Source organism: Wolffia australiana, chromosome 2, assembly GCF_029677425.1.
Source record: "Wolffia australiana isolate 7733 chromosome 2, ASM2967742v1".
NCBI classification, from domain to species: Eukaryota; Viridiplantae; Streptophyta; class Magnoliopsida; order Alismatales; family Araceae; genus Wolffia; species Wolffia australiana.
In genome coordinates, this window is record NC_135836.1 from 24,325,354 (window position 1) to 24,350,342 (window position 24,989).

At 41.9% G+C, this 24,989-nt stretch overlaps 2 protein-coding genes and 1 pseudogene across 3 annotated transcripts; 2 read left to right on the forward strand and 1 right to left on the reverse strand.

Moving 5' to 3' along the window:
- The first annotated feature begins 865 nt into the window (after positions 1-865).
- On the forward strand, positions 866-2,166 carry LOC144716427 (multiple C2 domain and transmembrane region protein 10 pseudogene; annotated as a pseudogene).
- Positions 2,056-7,698, forward strand: LOC144700193 (uncharacterized). The gene is made up of 4 exons (XM_078571630.1): positions 2,056-4,461; positions 5,876-5,977; positions 6,731-7,369; positions 7,452-7,698. The coding sequence occupies exons 1-4, from the start codon at positions 2,191-2,193 to the stop codon at positions 7,608-7,610; spliced, it is 3,171 nt and encodes a 1,056-aa protein (XP_078427756.1). The 5' UTR covers positions 2,056-2,190; the 3' UTR covers positions 7,611-7,698.
- On the reverse strand, positions 6,650-10,203 carry MIS12 (minichromosome instability 12 (mis12)-like protein). 2 transcript variants are annotated; one of them, XM_078571632.1, is made up of 8 exons: positions 10,049-10,203; positions 9,887-9,947; positions 9,394-9,513; positions 8,214-8,309; positions 8,001-8,139; positions 7,816-7,929; positions 7,634-7,749; positions 6,650-7,553 (listed from the first exon to the last, which is right to left on the reverse strand). In XM_078571632.1, the coding sequence occupies exons 1-7, from the start codon at positions 10,168-10,170 to the stop codon at positions 7,682-7,684; spliced, it is 720 nt and encodes a 239-aa protein (XP_078427758.1). In that variant the 5' UTR covers positions 10,171-10,203; the 3' UTR covers positions 6,650-7,553; positions 7,634-7,681. The 2 variants fall into 2 exon arrangements, with proteins under 2 accessions (XP_078427758.1, XP_078427757.1); XM_078571631.1 differs by having other exon boundaries at positions 6,650-7,749.
- Between the last annotated feature and the right edge of the window lie 14,786 nt (positions 10,204-24,989).

Sequence of the window (24,989 nt, forward strand, 5' to 3'; positions counted from 1 at the left end):
GTGTCACCGTCACGACCCCTCCGTTCCAACACTGTCATCGTCACCGTCATGACGTGTGACGTGACATGTGACATGACGGATGACTTTCGTCGTTCCCTAGATGCAGGAAGAGAGGGGGAGAGAGAGAGAGAGAGTGCTTTTAAATACTCATTATTTCTCTAAAATATAAGCCATTCATGTCATCCTTAAAAGATTATTAAAATAATACATTATGAACTGAGATGGACAAAAGAAGGAGAGGGAAAATAAAACTAGCACTAACATGAAAGTCTATTCAAAGTATGCCTGCATGAGTGGGTGGGTCCAGCTGCATCCCTCCCAATCGTACCAAAATTATTCAGAGGACGATTCAAAAAAGCAAGGAATTATTCCTTAAAACATGAAGCCCCCCATTCCTCGCCATGATGCGTGCGTGTGCACGCTTCTCTCTCTTCCCGCCCCTCTCTTCTCTCTCTCTTCTTGAATCCTGACGCGCATCAGGAACAGTTCCACGATACCTAGAGAAGATCGCCTCGGATTTGATCGGACGGCCAGGACGAGCTCCAAAAACCCCGATCTCGCAGCGCCCGAGACGGTGCCTTATCGGGCCATCATTTAACGACTATGTCAAATCACACGTAAGCCAGCCCAGCCCAATAGGCCTCGAACCGCGCACCGAGGGGACGTAAACCGCGCGCCGCCTATTCCGTTCCCCCAGAACTGCATTACTAACCAGCGCCCCAGCAAAACGACAAAACAACGTTCTTTGGAATTTCCAGCACGCGAGGAAGAAAAGCCCCCGTCCTCGATCTTCGTTCTCGCACTCTTCCCGACGGTCTTCATATCTTCTTCTTCGCGGGCTTGTCTACTTCGAAAGGGGGCGGCCATGGCGGAGGAGCAGCTGGTGGTGGAGGTGGTGGCGGGGCACAATCTCATGCCCAAGGACGGCCAGGGCTCGTCGTCTTCCTTCGTGGAGGTCGAGTTCGAGAGGCAGCGGCAGCGGACCAGCGTCAAGCCCAAGGACTTGAACCCGGTCTGGAACGAGCGGCTCGTCTTCTCCGTCGCCGACCCGGCCGACCTCCCCTACCGCGTCGTCGACGTCGTCGTCTACAACGAGAAGTCCTCCGCCAGCTCTCGCAACTTCCTCGGCAAGGTTCGCTTCTCCGCCGCCGGCGTCCCCGCCCCCGGCGAAGACGCCGTCCCGCAGCTCTTCTCCCTCGAGAAGCGCAGCCTCTTCTCTCACATCCGCGGCGAGCTCACTCTCAAAGTCTACCGTATCGTCGCCGCCGCGCAGCCCAAGCCCAAGGACCCGCCGGTCAAGCACCACCAGAAGCTACAGCAGGCGGCGGCGGCGCCACCGCTGCCGCCGCCGCCGCCGCAGAAGAGGGCTCCACCGACGGAGCAGGTCCGGAAGCCGAGCCAGCCGGCGCCGGCGGAGTACAAGCCGGCGGCGCCGCCGGAGTTCGGCGCCGCCCATTGGCCGCAGGCCAGCCACCAGCAGGAGGTTTCTTTGAAGGACACGAGCCCACGGCTCGGCGGCGGCCGGCTCGCGGCGGACCTGGTCGAGCCCATGGAGTTCCTCTACGTGCGGGTCGTGAGAGCTCGCGGCGTCTCTAATGGCGCTCTCCACGTGGAAGTGAAGCTGGGCAACTACCGCGGCCTGAGCAAGGCCTCGCCGGCGCTGGTCTGGGACCAGGTCTTCGCGTTCTCGAACGAGTGTCTTCATAGCCCGGCTGTGGAGGTCTTCCTCAGGGAGAAGGAAGGCCGGGCGGAGTTCACCGGGTTCCTCGCCATGGACATGGCCGAAGTCCCCCGGCGAGCCCCCCCCGACAGCCCGCTCGCGCCGCAGTGGTTCCGGCTCGCGAGCCACGAGAAGCCCGGGCCCGCCGCCGGTGAGCTGATGCTGGCCGTGTGGCTCGGCACGCAGGCCGACGAGTCCTTCTCCGAGGCGTGGCACTCGTCCTCCGCCGGCGTTCCGGCGGAAGCGCTCTCCGCCATCAAGTCCAAGGTCTACCTCTCCCCCAAGCTCTGGTACCTGCGGGTGCGGGTCCTGGAAGCCCAGGACCTGGCCCACCCCGGCGAGCCCTTGGTCAAGGCGCAGGTCGGGGCCCAGGTCCTGTTCACGCGCCCGGCTCGGACCCTCCCCGGCCCGGCCTGGCACGAGGACCTGCTCTTCGTCGTCGCTGAGCCTTTCGAGGAGCACCTCACTCTATGCGTGGAGGACCGCGGGGAAGTCCTCGGCCGCGCCGCCGTCGCCGTCGCCGCGGTAGGGCGGCGCGCCGCCGACGACCGCAACCCCGCCGCCTTCTCCCGCTGGCTCCCTCTCGAGGGGGGGAGGCTCTCCGGGCGGCTCCACGTCCGCGTGTCGCTCGACGGGGGCTACCACGTGCTGGACGAGGCCACCGCGTTCGCGAGCGACCTCCGACCGACGGCGAACCGGCTCGGCGGCGGCGCGGTCGGGGTGCTGGAGCTGGGGGTCCTCGGCGCGACCGGGCTGGCCCCGGTGAAGACCCGGCCCGGGGTGGGGCCCTCCGCAGACGCCTACTGCGTGGCCAAGTACGGGCCCAAGTGGGTCCGGACCCGGACCGTGGTCGGGTCGCTGTCCCCGCGCTGGAACGAGCAGTACCAGTGGGAGGTCTTCGACCCGTGCACGGTCCTCACCGTCGCGGTCTTCGACAACGCCCGGGTGTCCGGCGGCGCGCGGGACGCGCGCCTCGGCCGAGTCCGTGTCCGCCTCTCGACCCTGGACTCGGACCGCGTGTACGCGCACTGCTACCCGCTGCTCGGGCTGGGTCCGGGGGGGGTGAAGAAGATGGGCGAGCTGCAGCTCGCCGTGCGGTTCTCGTGCGGCAACCCGGCCGCGGTGGCGCAGCTCTACCTCCGGCCGCTGCTGCCGAAGCCGCACTACCTGGAGCCGATCCCGGTGCAGAAGGCGGAGCTGCTCCGGCACCGCGCTGGGGAGGCGGTGGCGGCGCGGTTGGCTCGCGCGGAGCCGCCGCTGGGCCGGGAGGTGGTCGAGTACGTGCTGGACCGGGGGTCCGGGCTGTGGAGCATGCGGCGGAGCAAGGCGCATTTCCTCCGGCTCGTCTCGGCCCTGGCCGGTCCAGTGGGGTTCCTGCGGGGGGTGGCGGCGGCGCGCACCTGGCGGGACCCGGCGAGCTCGGCGGCGGTCCTGTCGGTGTTCCTGTTCGCTGTCGCGTACCCGGAGCTGGTCCTGCCGGCGGCGTTCGCGGCGATGGCGGCGGCGGGGCTGCTGGGGTACCGGCGGCGGCCGCGGCAGCCGGCGTTCGTCGACGTGAGGATGTCGCAGGCGGAGGCGGCGAGCCAGGACGAGCTGGAAGAGGAGATGGACGGGTTCCCGAGCTCGGCCAGGAGCCCGGAGGTGCTGCGGGTGAGATACGACCGGCTCAGGACCGTAGCCATGCGGGTCCAGTCCATGGTCGGCGACGTGGCCACGCAGCTCGAGCGGTGCGAGTCCGCGGTCAGCTGGCGGGACCCGCGCGCCACGGCGCTCTTCCTCGCCTGCTGCGGCGGCGGCGCCGCCGTCTTCTACGCCGTTCCGTTCCGTCTCGTGCTAGCCCTCTGGGGCGCGCACCTCCTCCTCCCCCCCAAGCTCCGAAGCCGCCTCCCTTCCCCTCTCATCAACTTCTTCAAGCGCCTCCCTTCCAAAGCCGACTCCCTCTTGTAACGGAACCGCCCCCCCCTCCCCCCGTCCTCCGTCCGTCGGATTTGAATCGTAGGGTTGTCCTGAAAGGGGAAAGCGCCCCTCGTTTTCGTTGTATCTATTTCTTCACGACTGTATTTCAAATTTCTCTGGAATCGGGAGAGATGGAAGAGGGAGGGAAGAAGCTCGGCAGCCGGGGGATCATCGATCGAGCGGAGTTCGTCAGGGTGATCGTTCAGTGTTTGTACTCGCTCGGGTACCGCGAATCTGCCGCGGCTCTGGAATCGGAATCCGGCGTGCTTCTTGATTCTCCTGTTTTTGATTCTTTAGTTCCTCTGATCGTATCGGGGCGATGGGAGGATTGCGTGGACGCGATCGAGAGTTGGGATTGCTTGACGGATTCGATCCGGGCTGCCTCGTCGTACCTGGTATGGAGGGAGAGCTTCATGGAGCTGATGAATTCCGCGGGCGGCGACGACGGTGCGCTGTCGCGCGCTCTTAGCGTGCTCCGCCAGCGGATCTCTCCGCTGGAGGTCGAGCGAAGGAAGGTGCACAAGCTTGCGCGGCGTCTCATGGTTGGGGAATCGGCGGGGGCGGTGAATGACGGGTTGATTAGGGGGCGGCTGGCTGTTCTTGCTAATCTATCGGAGCTTGTTCCGCCTTGGATTCGATTATCGGAGCCGAGGCTGATGCGCCTGGTGGAGACGGCTGTCGTTGAGCAGAGAGCGACCTGTATCTACCACAACTCGAACGAGCCCATCTCCTTGTACGAGGATCACAAGTGTAGCTCTGATCGAATTCCTTCGCAAACAATCCAGGTGCGTTTTCTTTCGCCTTCCCATACTTCTTCGATATCATCGGAATTAATTAATATTTATTTGTGGGATCCGAATATTCTCCGACATGCTAAGCGTGGCTGAACCGAGCGGTAGATAGTGCTTCTTGGCATTAGTAAAATGATGAATCGGCGTTTTGATGCCAAAATTCTGGTCATAATCGAGTGAATGGCTGTCAATTATGATTGAAATCCCTGGTTCTTAGGATAAGAGTGCGCCTGTAGAACCTGGAACCCGTTTGATTAATCTCTTGATCAAATTGGTTGCCGTAATCTGAATATCATTCTCTACTTCGTTTCAATGGACGGTTTGAATCGCATTAGAGTTAGAAAGTTGAGGTCAGTGGTTTGGTTGTGTTGAATCTGCCGAGACTCTCATCAAAATCTAATGAATAGTTGTGAATCATCTTTCAAACGCTTTGGTTTTAGGATAAGAATACGTCTGTCGCATCCGTTTCACAAACCTCTTAATCCAAGTGCCTACCGTGCTCTAAGTTCTGTTTTCTTTCTCTTTCCAAATGTGAAGGTTTTGAAGTAAAACTGAGAAAGTTGAGCCAAATTGTTTCGGTTGTCTGTAATGATCTTAAGTGGGTTTTCCTTGAACAATGTTATATGTCAAAATTCACTTTTCATACGTGGAAGATTCTGGTCCGAAATTTATAGTTAGTGCATTAAACGGTCTGGAATTAGGAGTAGCTGCTCACAAGCTCGTATTTCCACAATCTTAACCTATATTTTCATTTGAAAATTAAGCTAGAAGTCTCCACTAAATGAACCATTAAACATTTAAATAATTTATAAGAAATAAGGTTATGAAAAATTCATCGCAACTTCAAAATGTAATGAGTGAAGAGGGTTGTTATTTTTCAGAAAGACGGTTAATGTTCACATAACAGGTTCAAGTCCAGCGGACCAGCGATGAGAGTTATGGTGTTGATCGGACGATTGGAAAAATAGATCTTTTACCTTTATTTGACGATTGAAAAAGAGATTTCATTCGTTAGATTAGTTCTCTTGAGTTTAAAAAGAGATTTGACGCTTAGATTGTTCTGTTGATTTCAACCGGGGTTTGGCATAAATCCTTATGAGGTGATGGGAGATTGATCTGCCTGTTATTGGTTGATTCATTCGTGTGAACAGAAGAAAATAGTTATACTAACCTGTTTCTGGATGGAGGTGTGCGTGTACCCTCCAGTGGCCTAATTTCTCGCTTTCTAAGGAGATCATGTAGCTCTGGGCCACTGGAGAGTGAACCATGCCAGAATTTCTTCTTTAGAGTCTAATATCCATGGTAATTTCCATCTTTTTTCTTCGTTCTTTCCTTTTCTTTATTCCATTTCTTCTCTATTCTATCGCTTGTGGAGAATGTTATCTAACTCTTCTTCTCAAGTTTTCAGATTTTGAGGGAGCACACGGATGAAGTATGGTTCGTCCAGTTTTCAAATAACGGGGAATTTCTCGCATCATCATCCAAAGATTGTACAGCAATGATATGGACGGTATGCTGCGCTTTTCTTGAACTACAGAGATTTCTAATAAAGATTATGGAAGATTGTAAAAACAAAAAAGCGTTTATATTGATCGACACTTTTTTTGTTTAAAAATTTTCCTTAATCTCTATTACAAATGAATCAAAAAGACTTTAAATTGATAGAAAAATTGTAAAAATAGTATTTCCGTAAGATCCGACTAAAAAAAACATTTGTTAGAAATCAGAACATGCACAAAAGAAAGAAAATGCACTACCCGTTTTTCTGTCAAATTAACTCTTTTTTCTAGTTACCAAAAAATTATTTCACATCCGAGTCATTTCGTTGCTGTGAAGGCTCTGAAGTAGGACTAAACGGCAGTTCATATTCTTGGAAGGTCGTTTCCAGAGAGCGTTGTAGGATAGGTAGCTGATATTTTTGATGTTACTGATCGCATTAACGACTCCCTGCCACTCAATTAGGTGGTTAATCAGTAAATTATTTATTTATTTCGACATTGGATCTGTTGTTTTATACCTCAGTTTTGCGACAAATGCGACAATTAGGTGGTTAATCAGTAACACAAATAGTTCAGTGTCAAGATGAAAGAAAAAAAATATGTTTATGAATCGTTAATGTAGATGAACAGCTGACATGGATACGGATTGCTTATGCTTATACAGATGATCCATATGATTAATCTGAACAGCGAATCATAAATTATCACTAATATGGGAGAAATCATAATTTTTCATTGTGTTTAACACTGAAGCCGACTTTTAGGTGGGAGAGGATGACCGGGTTTCCTTGAAACACATGCTTGCCGGGCACATCAAGCCCGTGTCCTTCCTCTCGTGGAGCCCCGACGACACGATGCTGATCACGTGCGGCACCGAGGAGGTGCTCAGGCTGTGGGATGTGGCAGCCGGTACGTGCCGGTGCACCCTCAACGATCCTGCCACCCGTGTCATCAGCTCCTTCGCCTGGTTCCCAGACTCCCAGAAGATTGTCTGCGGCAGCAGCATGCCGGACAATTGCATTCTCACATGCGACCTCCACGGCCACGAGCTTAAGCTGTGGAAGGGGGATCGCCTTCCCAAGGTCTCTAACCTTGTTGTCACACCGGATGGGCGCCGCCTGATCAGCATCGCCTCGGAGAATCTCATCCGCATCTGCGATTTGGATGGTGGATCTGAGCTGACCATCCCCGAGGATCACCCCATCACTTCTCTAGTTCTGTCCCCAGACGGGCTCCACATGATCGTCAACCTCAACAATGAGATCCATCTCTGGCCCGTCGACTCGGGCCCGGCAGCACCACCCGCTAAGTACACTGGTCACAAGCAAGTCAAATACGTCATCCGTTCCTGCTTCGGCGGCGCCGGCTCTGCCTTCATCGCCAGCGGCAGTGAAGACAATATGGTAAAACCACAGCCAATTCTATTTCTCCATACGTCAATGAACTAATGTTTCAACTTATGATGACGCGGTTGACTTTTGGCAGGTTTATATCTGGCACAGGGAGAGGTGCGAGCTGGTGAAGGTGCTCCAGGGGCACGAGATGACGGTGAACAGCGTCAGTTGGAATCCTAAACGACCACAGATGCTGGCATCGGCAAGCGACGACCGCATGATCAGGATATGGATGGCGTCAACGGGCTGATCGAACGGCTTGTAAATTCTCACCTTTCATGGCCTTAAATTCTCTGCAATCGTGATTCGGAGAGCATTGTCTCACGGTTTCCGGAAGAGCCGAAGGGTGTCAGCCGCTTTCTGCAGGTCTTCGAGCTTGGAGAAGATATCTGCCAAGCAAAGCACAATGAGAGACTATCGGCGCCGCCGTCAAAGAGATACGGTTTCCTGTTTACCTCCGTCAGTTGGCCTGCTGGCGTCGCCGAGAAACCCCACAGCGATTGGCGACGCCGACCCGCCGAGCAGAGACTTAAGTTCGCTGCGTAGTCTGGCGGTGCCATCTCCCACCTCTGCAAAGCCAGGTTGAAGATCCTGATCTCTGTAGACGGCCGGTGTAGAAAAAGCCACAAAGACGGCTTACCGTTGAATATGTCGGAGGCGGCGCCGTCATCAAGGAGACGGATGACGTCGTTGACGGATGGATGATGGCCGCTTGACTGGGAAGATCGCTTCCCCAGTGCGTTGACTTCTCTTTGTCTGGAAGCGCACTCTTGGCTTACCTGCGTTGACCCCCGGTATTCAGATTACTAAAATATTCAAGGTGGGATTAAAAATTGAAAAATATTGATCTTACAGCGGCAAGTTTCTGCCTCAAGGACAGTAGCTGGGCATCCTGCTCGCCGTCATGGAGGGCATCTCTTAAACGCGTGAAATCATCAGATGTGTCTGTCTGGAAAAAAATTGAGCAGTTCACTAAAAAAATACATGTTCTTTAATAGTATCTCTTTGCAGTGGAGAGTCTTATAAATTGTTCTCAACTGCAAGACTGTATTGGCAAGCATGAGCAATAAATTCATAGACCCATGTTCGCGTACACAGTTAGCATGAGTTTTAGATGTGCTGTTTGATGACGTAGTTTTACCGTTCTTAATTATGATTTACCAAAAACCTGATTCTTTGTAAATATTCCGTTAAATGAAATTGACATTGTGATCAGCGTCATCTGCCTTAAAGATGAGGTTCATAAAAAATTATAATCTTATAAAACCATATCAATCCTTGACGATGATCTGACGGTCGAGTGATCGACTACCTTCCCTAAGGATTCACTAGAGATCATCTCAAAATAATCAAAATCATTTATTTCCAATGCCACTGAGAATATATAAGTACAAAAGTGGAATATTTTTTCTTTTAATTTGAATTTTACCAGGGTACCATAAGTAACATGAAATAATGAAGCATGAAAGATTCTAAACAACTGCGGAAAGAAACCCTTGCCTCACATTGCAGTGACGGTTTCAAACTTTAGGACACTCGGTGCAACAGTACACTTCATAACTAGTCGTTAATATCGAATGAAATCATCATTTTATGTGTAGAATTTTCAGGACATAATAAATAAAAATTAATAATACAGAAAAGCCGTGATGAAAAACAGGAGATCGCTTATAAAGTTATTTGGTACTGTAATTTGTAAAGTCAAACAATCCACGGAAAATAAAAAGATCCGGCCAGTGATTTTCTCGTGCACAATTTCTCTTGGTTGCATTAGTTGGGCATTAGAAAAATGCCGGGCTCAAGTGAAGTAACAGTATATCATTAAAAATCTGATCTCTGAATATGTTCCTCAGGGAGATCTAACATGAATCGCATCTACTGGATTTATATAGCTGGGGAAATTCAATTTAAGTCCTAGGGAGCAATTATATTAGCCAGGAATTCGCGATTTGACGCAAACATGGGGATCTTACAAGATAAATAACGATCCCAACAAGAAGTAAAAAAAGTTCAATATAAATCAGAGTTCTTACAGTTTTGTTGGACGAGAATTCCTCTGGGACAGAGAAACAATGCAAAAGACAATATCTCTCCCACAAATCCAATCTCTTGTTCAGTGTTGCTCGAGTCTGCCGATGAAGGGAAGAAATGCCCTACAACCAAAATACGCAACGAAATTATTACCTTAACATATGATACAAAGTCACAGTGCACCCTAAGAATGATCATCTTAACAGAGAAAAAATTAGACATGATACAAATCCAACCCAAGACATGAAATACTCCTTTATACTTTACACGAATTTTGAGGTAAGTTCACACAGAAAAATATATTAGTATAAAAAATCATAAACCAGAGGGTATCAAGTAACATTTGAAACCACACTGTTTTCAAATGTTAAAATCCAAAGCAGAGACTTTTTAACTACGCCACAGATAAAGAACGATTTTCACAGACTCCTCGAACGGAAAGCAAGTGCAGATGGAGTATGCTCATAGGAAAGCGTTTTAGAGGCAATTATTCACCCTTTGTAACTCCTCAGATCTATCCCCGTCTTTGTCGCCCCCCACGAGAGCCGATGCATGCCTGTAAGAGATCATAACGCCATTAAATAGACTCAATCATAGCGCATCAGCCAAAACGACGACGAGAAGGATGATAGCGAGCAAAGTTTATGAATCAATTACTCCCGGCAGAAGTCGAAGGCGTCGTCAACAAGATCATCCACAACATTGAGCACTTCGTTGATGAAGAGTTGAGGTTTGAGATTGTAAGCGTCGAAGACGGCCTCGCTTTCGCTACCTTCCATGGCGAGCTCCGATTTTTCTACTTTCCCCTTTCTTCAGCATCTACGATAATCGCAGGCGGGATCCTATTCAAATATGGGATGACAGCAATCTTCTGTACCCTCAAATCTTCTTGTAACTACAAATTTGCCACTCTCCTGAATAAATATATTATTTTATTGTATTTGTACTCCAATGTTAAAATGTCTATAAGACCATATCATTTTCATTAGAGAATTTGGCTGTGCATCATAGAATAATAATAGTCCAACTGTTTGAGTTTTAATGAGTTATGAGTACAATGTAGGACAAGAAATAGCGTTTGTTTAGTTTTAGATCTTGGTAACTCTCCTGGATCTGGGTAACTGGTCTAACTGCATGAATTTATTGTCAATTTTGTACAATGTGGGATTTTTGGGACATTACCATTCAAAGAAGGAAAATACTGTAACTAAATGCTCGAGTTTGGGAAGATTAAAAATATTGAGTAAAATTTAACCTTCACTAAGCTCTTGCCCTTCCTTGGTTATATGGTACACTTTCAATAATTTGAGCTTAACAAATAATAATGTGAATAATTATCATATTGAAAGTATCAATCCTTCAGTGACCCCATTTACAGACAATAATACCATTTCTTAACTCAATTTGTGGATTCAGAAGTGTTGTTTGCTCACTTCAGTATAACAAAAAATTGTGGAATATTATTTTAACAAAAAAGTATCAAATATTGTTTGATGTAAATCATTTCATCTCATGAATATGGTGAGAGTTTCTTCCTCAAGAATATTATATGATTTAGGGAAATAAAGGAAGATGAATATACTGAAATGAACAAAAAGATGGTGAGAGAAACTAGGCGTGAGGAATCAAACCTAGATAGAAAATAATGGACAAATCAGGAATCAAGAATCAGGATTCCGAAGAAATTAAATAAGTAAAAATCAATAAATATTTGAGTGGAAAAACATGATCTGGGGAAGTATCAGGATGAGAAAAGAAGAAGGTCAAAGATTTTCCAAAAACTAATAACTTCAAAAAATTCAAAAACTGTTGTGATTAAATTTTGAATGATAAGAAACGATGCAAAACCTATTTCTAGAACTAATGAGAATATCAGGGGAAGGGGTCACGGATGTTCAATTCAGGAAGTCCTATCGTGGGTTTATTTATTTCACCATGATAAGGTCTACAACAGTGAAGGAATCTTCCAGATTCAAGAAATAGTCTTCATTGACTCATCCTCAAATTTACCTCTAGGTTATCAAATAATTGGGATGTTTCCAATAGGATAAAAGAGATGAAGTGAATGTTATGCTCGTATTTATCCATAAAGTACCCTTCACTCTATTTTTTTAAAGTACCCATTATATTTTCCACTTTATACAAGTGCTTTAGATCCCCCTCTATGTGATGCTGGCATGTTCCCTCTAAGAAATTATTTGGAGAATGGGTGGCTAAGAAAATCTTCAACCCCTCTCCCAAAACTAATAATTTTTAGTCCATCCTGTGCCTTCACATAACCACCTAGTTCTAGGTGGTCTTGACCATGTCAAAACGAGGATGGGCATTTTGGTTTGGTTCGACGTGATAGTTTAAGTGGCTAAGGTATAACCAAAGATGGGTGCCTAAGGTATGACCAAAGAGAGGGGGGGGGGGGGTGCATTAGGTCCTTTGAATTTTATTCAGTCTTATATTCATAACTACAAGAAATAAGTTTTACCTATCTTTGGGATGAGGTACAGGATAAGGCAGACTCATATTCATAACTATATTTTTATTCAATCTTATATTCATAACTATATTTTTTTATACAGCTCAGGCTAGTCCTTAATGATGACCGGAGGTATCCAGCACGACTTGATGATGAGACCTAAAAAAATTTGTGGGAATTCCCCACAAGAAAAATAAAATTATGGTGTAAATAAAAATAATTTGTAATAGGGTGTAACAAGGATACCGATAAAATAAAATTATGGTGAAGCTTTGCCTACCTGGGCCCAAAAGTCTTCCCGTGAGCTCCTTTGACTTGGGCCCCTAGAACCTTCTCTTCTTCAACCCCCAAAGCCTTCCCCTAGTTTATCCCCAAATTCTACAAGGATACACTTAAATTTCATATATTTAATTAATCCAAATAATAAAAAATATACAGATAATTTCAATATAAAAAATTAGCAAAAGTATCCAAATAATAATCATCAAACCAATGTCACTGAAGGTGTGAATTCTAGGGCAAAATATTTTTCTCCTTGTAATTTCTCGAAACCTGCACCAAAAAACATGAGTCTAACTTTCATGGATCTGAAATGAAACCCTTAAAAATTTACAGAAGGCCAGATCTTATGATTGCCCTGTATATTGTAATTTTTCACCAAAAGAGGGAGAAAGCAGTGGTTTGAAAATTAGGACTTGTTCTGCCTGTATGGATTTCAAAATTTTGAGGGGAAAATATGTAATTTTAACAGACCAAACAGACAAATGAATTTGATATCAGATAGAAAAATAAGACATAATAACTGCTTCAAGTTTGAGTATTCAGAATTACAACTTTTCCAAATTCAATTAATAAGCCATGAAAGGTAAACCTGATAATTGCATTTCCTCCATGACTTGAAATAAAAAAACCCTTACAAAATTAGTTTAGATATCATAAATTATATTCTGCAAAATATTATAGATATCTAATTTTATTCATTTATATTTAAGATCTTATAAAATAATCCATTAATTTAAATATAAATATCTATGGTAGGTAGAGAAGTCCATGTTGACCATCATGTTTTATTTGACCAGTGGTGTCAGATTCACATAATATTTGACCAGTAATATAGGACATGCTTATCAACATGTCACAAAAATTTCTATGCTACCGGATGATTTTCCCCTGTGACCATATGGTCAAACATCACATATATTTCTATACATGAAGGTAATCATCCAATGCATGCATGAGTTGCATAGTTTGAACCATATAAAGTTGGTTATCTTCATATGCATAAATCCTGATATGAATAAAAATTTATGAATGAATGTAAACAAATTGTATTAAGGTGGAGTTTGCCTTATCATCTTGGAATATTCATCAAAACACACATACATTTTACTAAAATTCTCTAAGCCTTGATCTTCACAAAGGTTTCAACTAACAATTACAAGTCCACTTTTGTTTTCGTTTACAAGTTTTGAATAAAAAATCAATGGATACCAACAAGCATTAAAAAACAGGAACAGATATGAACCAACATCAACACAAGGAAGAACATTTATTTCTCACATGAACACTATTTTTGAAAAGGTTTAGAACCTTTTCAAACATTTTCAGGCAACAAGCTTAATTAGAACGTATGTGATGGACATAATTGGAGCCATATACTTTATCTTAGTACACTAATGAACCTTTTTCATGAGACCCTCTAGGTCCATGCACGAGTGTAGTTGATAAATGGAATATATTTTTACATCTATCATGGTTAATTTATAACTATAAAGTACATTTATTAATCATAGATGAATTTAACCTGATTAATAGCACAAGCTGCCATCCCATGGGATGTCAAGCTACGCCTTCTCTAGAATGTATTAAGAACTTCACCAAGTCCTTCGTGGAACATATATGTCATCAGTTTCCATGTACATATTATTCATCATCCACATGAAATTCTTGGGAACAATAAGTGTATGGTCAATTGTCAAAACCTAATTGATTATTCTAGTTAGTACCGATGTAGTGGGAAATGATCATAACACCAATTCTATGAAATTTCTACTACCCTGGCCAATGAATTCTTTGAGTTAGCTCCTCCCATATTGAGGTGAGACAATTTCATCTTGACCACACAATCATATTCATGCACTTTTTGTGACATCTTATCTAAGATATTATGGAAATCCTTAGAAATTCATACCCTCATAGTCAAATTCAACTGTCCATCCATGATATATCTTTGATAAACTTAAGTCACCCTGACATGAATCAACCTGATTGACAGTTATGTATAATATCATCCAATAATTCATAATCAGTTCACTGAAAAGTTTCCCTAAAGAGAACCCATGATCCATCCATAATGTCTCCATAATAATGCCTACATGATTGGTCATACTCAAAATATGAGTGTGCAATTCTATCTTATATATCTTGATATTTGACTCAAATATTTTATGAATAGAAATATTTATAATACATTTTTAGAGATAGGTGATCACAGTCCTGTGATGTAATCATAATTCACTTATCATCTTGTGTACCCTTGGACTTCATTATCGCATTTTATAATAATAGTTTCACATCTAATGTCATAGAAATAATAGCTTAATAATGCTTTACTTTGATATTATTTAATTTATTGTTTTACAAACAACCAAATGAACATTAATGAACTTTCAAATGAAATAAAGACACAAAATTTAGTTTTTTTTCATCAGTGAATAGTATTGATTCCTTAATGAATAATTAAATTAAAAAATTCATTCAAAAAAAGTTTTCATTTGCAGGAATCCACTTATTGTCATTTGAATCAAGTCCAGTAAACCCAACAGTTGTCACTGATAACGTGATAAATATTTTTATGATTACATAGATTTTATATGAAGTTAACCATTTAACTATTGAATTTATCATGTTATTGACTAGATTATCAGAATATTTCTGAATCTCACCACAAGTACCACTTTATAAACATTTTGGGCATTTTGACTGATCTTGCTTGATTTTTATGTCAACAATCCCATGTGATTCTATTTATGTGGGTTATTGGGACAAATTGGAGCAACTTCGATTTTGGGTTCAAAGGCCCAGTTAGAGATGTTTGGACCACATCATGGATCTCTCCACAATCCTCTCTAACTTACCTTTTAATGAATATCACATATTTTAAATGGAGTTCCAGAATTCAAATTCAGCCAATGGGAAAAGAGGAACAAATGACAAGGAGAGAAAATAGGAAAATATAGAATGACATTTTACATAATGGATAATGCATAAAAATTCTCTTCCTATGTATCTCTCTGTACCCTTATGGATGTCCTCTAAATGTGGCTAGCCAGAGGGACAAGGCTCTTGAGGATCCTAGTTGTTCACCTGGTTAAAGTATTTTGAGGTGTTCTTCGTTTGCTCATCTTTTTCTTGCATAGAAACATGCCTGATCCTGGTGAAATATAAGGATCCAAGTTTAGGAAGAGGCATTAGGGCTCAGTACACAAGAATCAACCATTTAGGAACCCATATCAATTGTTGTCATCATCCCAATCCATTTCCCTTACATTTCCTTAGTTTTACACCACTTTCTCTCTCTGGATGCCCATTTTCTACAATTTTCTCTTTTTAGTACCCAAACAGTCATCTCTCTAAACATTACACAATATCTCTAGTTTCTTCACTCAAAATTTATTTATAAAATTCATCCATTTACCTTTCCAAAATTCCATTTTATTTCATACATATTCAAATCCCATTCAAATCATGTTCTAATTTTTGTTTATTTTAAGGGTTCTAGTTACATTCTGTTATCCAGACTTAAGGCAAAATTTGGCAAAGTCTGGGTCTCTGTGGGGTATCCCTTTGACTAGAAGCCCATCTCTGCTGGATCATATGAAATTATGAATATGTATATACATTTATATATCATATTTTTTATTTCTTGGTATTTTATCATTAAAATAAGTTCTATAAAAAAATAAAATTAGTGTTTATCATTTTATTCATTTTTCCTTTTCAATTTAATTATAAAAAACTTATGAATTCCTAAAAAATCTATTTTTATGCCCCCAAATTAGATAAATTTATGATAAATCATAGTTAACTATTTTATATCATTTTCTTACCTTTTGGGTTTTAAACTTAAATATTTAAAATCCAATTTTTTTATAAAAAATATCCTTTTGAGTTGCGAGCTTAATTCTTTCATTTCCAAGCCTAAAGAATCTGAAATTTAATTATTTTTTCCTTGTGGATCGACCTCTTACTCACCCTATATTATTTATAGTGTTAAGTGGAAAATCATTATAAGTATTTTTTCTCAAGTCTAAATTAAAACAAAGACATAAAACCCTATTTTGGATTTATCAGTTGCCCATGGAGTACTTTTTTAACAGTAAGAGTAGGATTTGGTAAAATTTTAAAGCATGGTATGAGCCCATATATCCCAAAATGCACATGGCCCACTCTCATCCATGCTTATGATAAAAGGAAATGCATTATATATTTTGCCTTACCATAGTATTTTGATGTCATGGAGCTGAATCATATAGCCCAATAACCGATCATTCCCAATGTATGAGCAGCATTTAAATGAATTGAACAATAATATAATGATCACTAGCCATTCAGTATGTGTTCTAGACATTTCTACTCGAAGGATGTCAAAATATGGAAAGACAATATCATTATCAAATCTGTCTCATGGAATTATTATGGGTGATCTCTCTCATTGTTGGAGCTCTTTGAAGAAAGAGGTCACTGAATTGATCCATATGAATGTTATTATACCTAACATTAATCATGTTGATTCATGACATGTCTTTGGAAGTGATCCTTGGACCTTAGACAACAAACACAGCTTCTTGATGGATGGATATTTGTTTAGTATGACACATGAGTCTCTAATCATGATATTCTAAAATATCTTAGTTCTCATGCAATGATGAATTCTCAGCTTGTTAAGATGGTTTTATGATTAATATGGGATCATCTAAATTTCAGTATATACCACGATTGATTCAGGGAACAAAATGTAATAGAATCCCAATCTTTGGTAGTAAAAATATTACATAACATGTTCTTCAATGGTTTAGCCATGATTCAATAATAATTAGGATGACTGATTATGATTTCGTGACTAATCATAATCTCAGCCAATTAAGAGTATCACACATATATAAAGAATTGTACATATACAATGATTAATAGAATCAAGGAACAAAATGTACGACGATAAGACGATTGATTCAGGGAAAAAAATGTAATAGAATCCCAATCTTTGGTAGTAAAAATATTACATAACTTGTTCTTCAATGGTTTAACCATGATTCAATAATAATTAGGATTACTGATTATGATTTTCTGATTAATCATAATCTCAGCCAATTAAGAGTATCACACATATATAAAGGATTGTACATATATGTCAACCAATGATGGTGAAAGTTCCGTGAAAGAGTTGATTCACTAGTTTTTATATTATAGAGCATGAGTTGTTGCTTCCCACCCCACTGGTTAGAAACTATAATTATTGATTAGGTTAAATCAGTTTTTGACCAATTAATTTATATATTGATATAGTTAATTAATAAGGTTGGAAAATAAAGCTTATTTAGTCATTTGAGTTATTAATATGATTGGGTTAAATCAGATTTTGGGACATTGGTGGATATTCTTAAGATCGAGGAAATTTCTGAAACTTCCATGAGGATGGGGATTTTCCCAAGGTATTTTTTGAGAGTCTCCCACATAGTATAGATAGATGGGGCACCCTCTTTTGATATCCATGAGAGTAATTTTGGAATGTTTCTCCAATAGAGCTCAATGAAGAGGAAGTTAGATTTTGAACAACATAGGTAAAGGGTAAGAATAGGAGATCCAGTACTCTGAAATTGATGAGCATAGGTCTAAAGTCTTGAAATTTAAATCGCTTGAAGATATACATTTAAAGAACAAATATTTTATCTATTCAAAGGTGATATGTAATAAACCATAAATTGCATTCAAATATTTCATTTTAAGGCTCTTATTGATGCAAAAATATTTATAAATTTTATTGGTATATCGTAAGGTTCAAATCCACAAGGAGGTGATGAGAGAGTAATTTTCAATCAATATATATTTTCAGAGGCACTTTATTTTTTAAATTTTTTAAAAAGCAGATTCACCATACTGAAATACAAATAGTGAAAAATATTTATAAATAAGTGAAATAAATACTTATTTTATTTTTTAATACTACAATTTTTTGGAAACTTTTGGGATATGTTAGAGAAGAATATCAATTTAAATAAATTCAAAAACTATGGAAGGTTATCCAACGACAGTATGGCAATAAAAGAATTTGTGCGCTGCTTCATGCAACTGGGTGGTAGAATTGGGAAGTGATGGGTAATGGAGGAAGAATGATGTAACTTTTAAAAAGTGTGGAATTTTTTAGCATGGTTTGATGTGCTGAAAAGATGTTCATCAAGGCTATCTAGTGGAACATTTACCTTTAGAAAACATCGAGAACATTAAAGTGAAACATATCAGAGATCACACAAACCTCATTGTCACTTCCCCCAAGTGTTGAGTTATATTTTTCCCCAAGAATCTTGGTCAAACTTGAACTCTGTCTCCCTTGAACTTCGAGAAAAAGAATGGATCCACTTGACTCTTGGGAGCCAAGTGGGTTTTGATGGATATTACATGGGCGTCAAGCCAATCACACTACCATGTTTATTTAAGTTCATTGAATAAAATATTTACGTTCGTAATATTCCGTGTGATGTTTATAATGAAGTCCATGAATACGTGCAATGACCTAGTGAATTATGATGAGATCATAATACAGTGATCACTAGTCTTTAAACATGTATTCTAAATATTTCTATTCGATAGATAGTCGAAGCGGACATCGAATTATCTAGATAAAATAGCACTAGCTGATCCTACTTATACGATAAGTATAGCTGATCATGTGGCTATTAGTGTGGCGACACTTAGGATAGATAGTGGGTGCTCTTTGGAGAAAGAGTTCACTGAATTGATCCGTTCGAATCCCTGAATGGTATTATACCTAATGGTCAATCAGGTTGATTAAAGTCATGGTTGTATAAGTGCTCCACTGACCTAAGACACCAAGGACATCTCATGAGTAGATGACTACATTTTGACTATAACTTACGAGCCTCTAATCATGGGATTCAAATAAGTTATAGATCGGATGTAGTAAGAAGATTACGGAGATGATTGAGTGGTCAAGACTTGATCCTCTGCCCTCAGTATAATAGGAGATTGACTCAAGGAAGACGATGTAGAAAAATCCCTGGCCAGTGTAGTGAGGATATTGGAGAAGGCGTTCTCTAGTGATTCCCATTACGCATTAGTACTAATCGAATGAGTGATTAGGGTTTGACAGTAAACCATACCCTAAGTCGTTCGAGAGTCTTGCGCGGATGATGGATTATACATATACGGTAATCGATGATGGTAAAGGTTCCATGAGAGAGTTCAAGACTACTCAGTATCTTCTAGAGCACGAGGTGTAGCTTGGCACCCCACGGGCTGGAAACTTAACCTATCGATTGGGTTAAATCAATCCTTATTTAATTAATCTATATGTTGATATAGTTAATTAATAAGGTTGGTCAATAAATGTTACTGGGCCACTAATGTTATTAACTAGAATGATACATGGGCCTAGAGGGTCACACGCACAAGGTCATAAGGGCATTGGTGGATATATTTTATTTTGTAGGGTTTTTGAGAAAAAAGTTAAGTGAAGTATAAAGATGGAAAGGGGTCTCTTTTTAAGCACCCATGCAAGCCTGATTTGAGAGCCCCTCCCTTTCTCAATTCTCTTCTCCACTCATCCAAGGGATAGTGTCTTCATGGTGAGGAGATCTTCTATATTTTTAAGAAGAATCGAAGAAGAAAACGTGGAGATCCAAGCGTCGAGTGCTCACATGGATACTTCTAGAGGCCAAATGTGTGAACGGATTCAGAACGATCTCGGAGTGGCAAAGTTAAGGGCGGAACAAGTTCGCCACAAGTACATTCAATGTTTCATTTTAAAGATCAATTGTGAATTGATAGATGTGCTTTCACATCCATGGAAACATGTTTTCCATGGACGAACCAAGGCACAGAACCCAACAGGTTTAGTCTCATAAATCAATAAACACATAAAGTAAATCTTAGGAAAATAAATGAGATTTTTTAAAATTAAATGGAAAATAATCCAAGTGCTTACCTAACAATGTGTTAAAACGAAGTATAAATAATTTTTGCATCGACCTTATTTGATTTTATCAATCAGATGTATGTTTTCAGTTTTAATATTTGTCTCAATTCAGCATTCCACTATAATTAAGTTCACATTGAGTTAATTGAGGTCATGATTCCTAAAAAAAGTTTAATATCTTCATAGAGAAGTTAGTCTAGTGATGATATCATTGGGTGTTTATTTTTTCATTGACAATTGATTTAATTGATAAAATTATAAAAGCTTAAAATTTCAAAAATTAGAAGGTAATAGGGAACTAACACATTTTCAAATGGCAACTCTGAGATGAGAATAGATACTTATAAAATGGGAAATATGTTGAGATGAGAAGATGACAAGTAATTATAAATGTATGTACTAATTTATGTATAAAATGGAATAAGGGATAAAAATGATATGAATTAGGTTGGGACGGATGTATATTGTTAGATGTGTAATGACGAATGCGGGTATGGATGCATGTTGTCACTCTGATGTCGGACGTCGTCGGGGACTTCATCCGATCGGCACTGAGTATGATGGATCAGTACCGATAGAGGATAATGTTATCGAACGTTGACGGTGTCGTCGTCGGATGGATAAACCCTAACGGGTCGATGTGACTATGATGCAATGAATGAGTGCCTTACGTGTCGTACGTGCAGACTTTGACTCGTGGGAGGCGTCGGGCTCTGAGCTTGGACGGGTCACCGGATGACGACAACGGTGGCCTCTCAAACCTCATCGAAGTGATGAGGACATCTATGGCCGAACGGAATCAATTTGTAGGGCTTGCACATAATGAACGGACTTGTCTGTACTGGTAAGATGCTCAAATGTGTCGTAGTTCTCTCAATTATTCCTCTCTCAACTACCTAGCCCGAGCACGGTGGAGTCAAATCAAAATTATACTGCAAGAGATAAGTAAACAAGCAACGAGAGAGGATGGCGTACCTCTTCGGCGCGTGGCTCGTGGTGCAGAATTCATCGACAGTTGGCGGCGATCAAAGCAGGTGTGGTGGAGAGGTGCCGGAGAGCAGATGGCGGCTTGACGGGTGATGATGATGCCGGAGCATTGGTAAAGGTCGGAGGAGCTGTGGGAGAGACGAGAGAGTTGACCAACGGCAACGCGGCTCAAGCACCCACCAGACCTGACAATGCGTCTGGATCGAGTAGGGATACGAACATGAGTGTGATGTGGAGACGAGCTAACGGCGAGCCAACGTGGCAGCTCCTTGTGGGAGGCTGATGTGGGGCTCTAAGTGGCCGCGGTGCTGCGAGAGGGCTCGGTCAGCAATCTTCAGTCCATCGGGTCGTGAAATGATACGCAGTCATAGCTGAAGGCTCAGAGTGGCTGACTCAATCACAGCTCTATGGCCCTGCCTGAGGGTTTGTCATCACCGGAAAGCATCCGGAGTAGCGAACCAGGACCCATGTAGGGAAATTCTCCGGGGTACTGTGGAAATGTTGAAGTGTTCAGACCGTCAGCCTGCCTCTAAGCGTGCACGGGTCGTCGGCGATCGATCATGACAAGAGTGGTCTGCTCCCTGGACTTGGCCTGCCCCCCCCTTCCCCCTTGGGCGGTCAACTTGCAGGAAAGGGTTTGACCTCTGTCGATCAATCGAATAAGACACACCCAAAATGCAATTGAGTAGAGATACATGATGACCAGCGAGCACCGTGTGGCACAGATATCTGGGCACAATCGTATCCACCGATCACGGTAGACCATCTATCGGCATGGGAGGGTGCCGACTTTGATAGGGCAGAGTAATCCGCCGTTCGTTCAAATAATGAAGACACCTCCCACCCGAACTCGCGTAGACAGAGCTAATCAGATTGCCGACGAGAACCGAACAGGCATTTCACCGTGGAATTCTGGCCAGTTTGAACCATGAACTCGATCGTCAAAGTCCCCCTTCTTCTCACGTCCCTTGCAAAGCCAGGCAATCCAGACAATGGTGTTGTATTCGACAGGCTATTACCCCATCTTCCACAATTCTCCAATTTCCTCCAATTCTCCAGTGGCGGGAAGGGAGATCGTCCGAATTCAGGGGAGAGAGGGAGCTAAAAGGCCTCCTCGTCACTCCCTTTCACTGGTGTGCCTCCCTGACACCCATCCTCCTGTCTTCTCTGCTCAATGCTTCTCCCAAAACTCCTCCCCCTTTCTTCTTCTCTAAGCGAGGGAGGGAAACCAGAAAAAAACACGACGACTCTTCTTTCTTTATTCTTCCTGGTCTGAGGGGCTAGGGTGCTCCCCTCTTCCCTTATATAGGAGAAGAGGTCAATGCCCCCCCCCCCCCTAGTAGGTCAACAAAACAAGAAAGGATCCATTAAGGGCCCTTATAGAATGGACCCCTATGACGACAAAGACAGACATATGTGACGCGTCGTGAATGCGACGAAAACAAAAAAATGACGAATGCAGAAAACATGAAACACAACAAAGAAACAATGAAAATCAAAATGCGATAATCGAGCATCTTTACCCGGCTGTCGATGACGGTGGCGGGCGGCACGGACGACGTCATCAACGAACTTTGATGGTGTGCGACATCACACTCACTTCAGATCATCATATTCTGATGGGATCAAGGTGATTTATGCCAATGATAGAGCCGCTCCGCTAATCTTTTGCTTTCAAACTACGATTAGTGATTTACACCAACAAAAATTGATGAATATGACAATGATTTTAACAGTTAGCCTATGAGCAATTCCAATATTTTCTACATATATAGGGATTTATTAATAGATCTAATGGAATGGATGGATAACTACTGTCAAAATGTCAGGCCAAAACTTATTATGGATCTTTAGATATCATGGCAACACAATTCCCATTTTTCCTGTCACATTATGTCAATTACCAATTGTTATAGAGTTGGCATGTGCCTGATGCATCTATCGCAGTTATTATGAATAAAATACATTTTTTTCATGCCTTCATGTGTCTCTACGAGTAAAAACCTACAACATAGCACACGATTGTCCCATTATGGCTCCTTTTTTAATGAAAAAACTCAAAGATTGGTTTACACCTGAATGGATTGGATGGTGACACATTACATAAATGTTGAAATTTTCATTTATATAAAATCTAAAAGTTCATTACTTCCAAAAAATGCATTCTAATTTAATGAATTAATATCTCTTTGAATTTGATTTGAGAAATTCTATAAAATATTATGAGATAAAATAATAGAAAATTCACAAATTTCAGAATATCATCCAAAAATCAATTTCAACATTTTAAAATTGATAACATCCATAAATTATAATTTAAACTTGGATAAACATAAAATATTTATGATATTAATCTCTTAATAAGTATGGTATATCATCTACACAACATAAAAATTAAAAAATCAAATATGATTCTCCATGTGGTTTCTTGTAAGATACAGATAATACTTGCAATTCGTAGTTCCTCCATGTTCAATTGTCCACATTGAGCAACAAGGCCCAACATGGATGGGGTTCATATGCCACAAGCCACAAAGTGGTCGTGGTTTGAGTATGTGTGGCTTGGGTTCCGTATGACCTGAGTGACATGCATAAACAATGCGGTTAATGTGCATCAAAGAGGTTCTAGGTGATTGGTATTCAACCACTACTTATCTGGGTAGATTACCTCTTGGATACAGATGTTTTGCATATAAAAAATGAGAATAATTCCACCCATCCAAATTTCTGGGGATTGGGTCTCAGTTGACATGATCCTATTCAATTACAGATAGATATCGAAACCAAAATTAAAGAAAAACAAAAGCCACATTAGCAATATTTATTTCTTGGTTTGTGGAGTGAGTATCTTTAATTCATTCACGTGTCTGGCCTCTTAAGGTATCCACGTGGTATTTAGAGCATTGTATTCCTTCTTCTTTCCCTCAAACTATACTGGTGGAAATCTGATTTCATAGAGATAAGGAACAGTGGACATTGACAATGATTTGCATAGGTATCAATTAGGGTGCCCTGTTATTTTTAGTGTTTGGTAATTTTCATGAAATTTCTAGAGAAAATTTCATAAAAATCAGACAATAGCCACCTAGTCTAAAAGTATTGTGTGAGACCCTCTAGGTCCATGCATCAGTCTAGCGAATAACTTCAATAGCCTTATAACATTTATTAACTAACATTATTAATTAGATATATCAACATCCAAATAGATTAATAAAAAAATTATTTAATTCAATCGATTGGGTACATAGTCAACAAGTGAGGAGTAAAGCCATACTTCATGACCTAGAAGAGTCAAAAGTATGTTAACTCTCTCACGGAACATTTATCATCATTAGTTATTGTGCACATATGATCCTTGATCACCGTGAGACTACTGAATGACCTAGGATAATGTTTAACTTTCAAACCCTAATTGGTCATTCTACTTAGTACTGATACATGACAAAATAATTGGAGAGTATCTTCTATGATATTTCTACAACCATAGCAAGGGATTCTAATGAATATTGTTCCTTGATTCAATCGCCTTAAATACCAAAGCCAGAAAATCCCATCATGACCATAGATTCATCGCATGGGCTCGTTGTTATTTTTGAACTAAAATAGTTTGAATCTAGTTATAAGAGACTCATGGATCATCCAAAAGGTATCTTTAGTGTCTCAGGTCTAAGAAACACTTACACAATTCTGATATGAACTGTGCTGATAGGCATTAGGTATGATACTATTCAGGAATTCGTGTGTATGCACACTATACGTCCTTGATGTCTGCACATTAATGATGGAAATATCAACCATATTCTTCATATTGGCAGTACTAGAGAATGGTATTCAATCTGGATATTTTATGTCCATCTTGAGTATCCTCAGAATAAGAATATTTAGAATACATGTTTAAAGATTCGTAATGATTGTATTATGATATTTTC

What these genes read in the sequence shown, in the direction of transcription:
- MIS12 (XM_078571632.1), bottom strand. Translation starts at nt 10,170, where the DNA reads ATGGAAGGTAGCGAAAGCGAGGCCGTCTTCGACGCTTACAATCTCAAA. An exon ending in GCCTTCGACTTCTGCCGGGA is followed by an intron (nt 9,948 to 10,048) that starts GTAATTGATTCA and finishes GATCTCTTACAG; the next exon opens with GCATGCATCGGCTCTCGTGG. An exon ending in GATCTGAGGAGTTACAAAGG is followed by an intron (nt 9,514 to 9,886) that starts GTGAATAATTGC and finishes TTTTGGTTGTAG; the next exon opens with GGCATTTCTTCCCTTCATCG.
- LOC144700193 (XM_078571630.1), top strand. Translation starts at nt 2,191, where the DNA reads ATGCGTGGAGGACCGCGGGGAAGTCCTCGGCCGCGCCGCCGTCGCCGT. An exon ending in TTCCTTCGCAAACAATCCAG is followed by an intron (nt 4,462 to 5,875) that starts GTGCGTTTTCTT and finishes TCAAGTTTTCAG; the next exon opens with ATTTTGAGGGAGCACACGGA. An exon ending in GCGGCAGTGAAGACAATATG is followed by an intron (nt 7,370 to 7,451) that starts GTAAAACCACAG and finishes GACTTTTGGCAG; the next exon opens with GTTTATATCTGGCACAGGGA.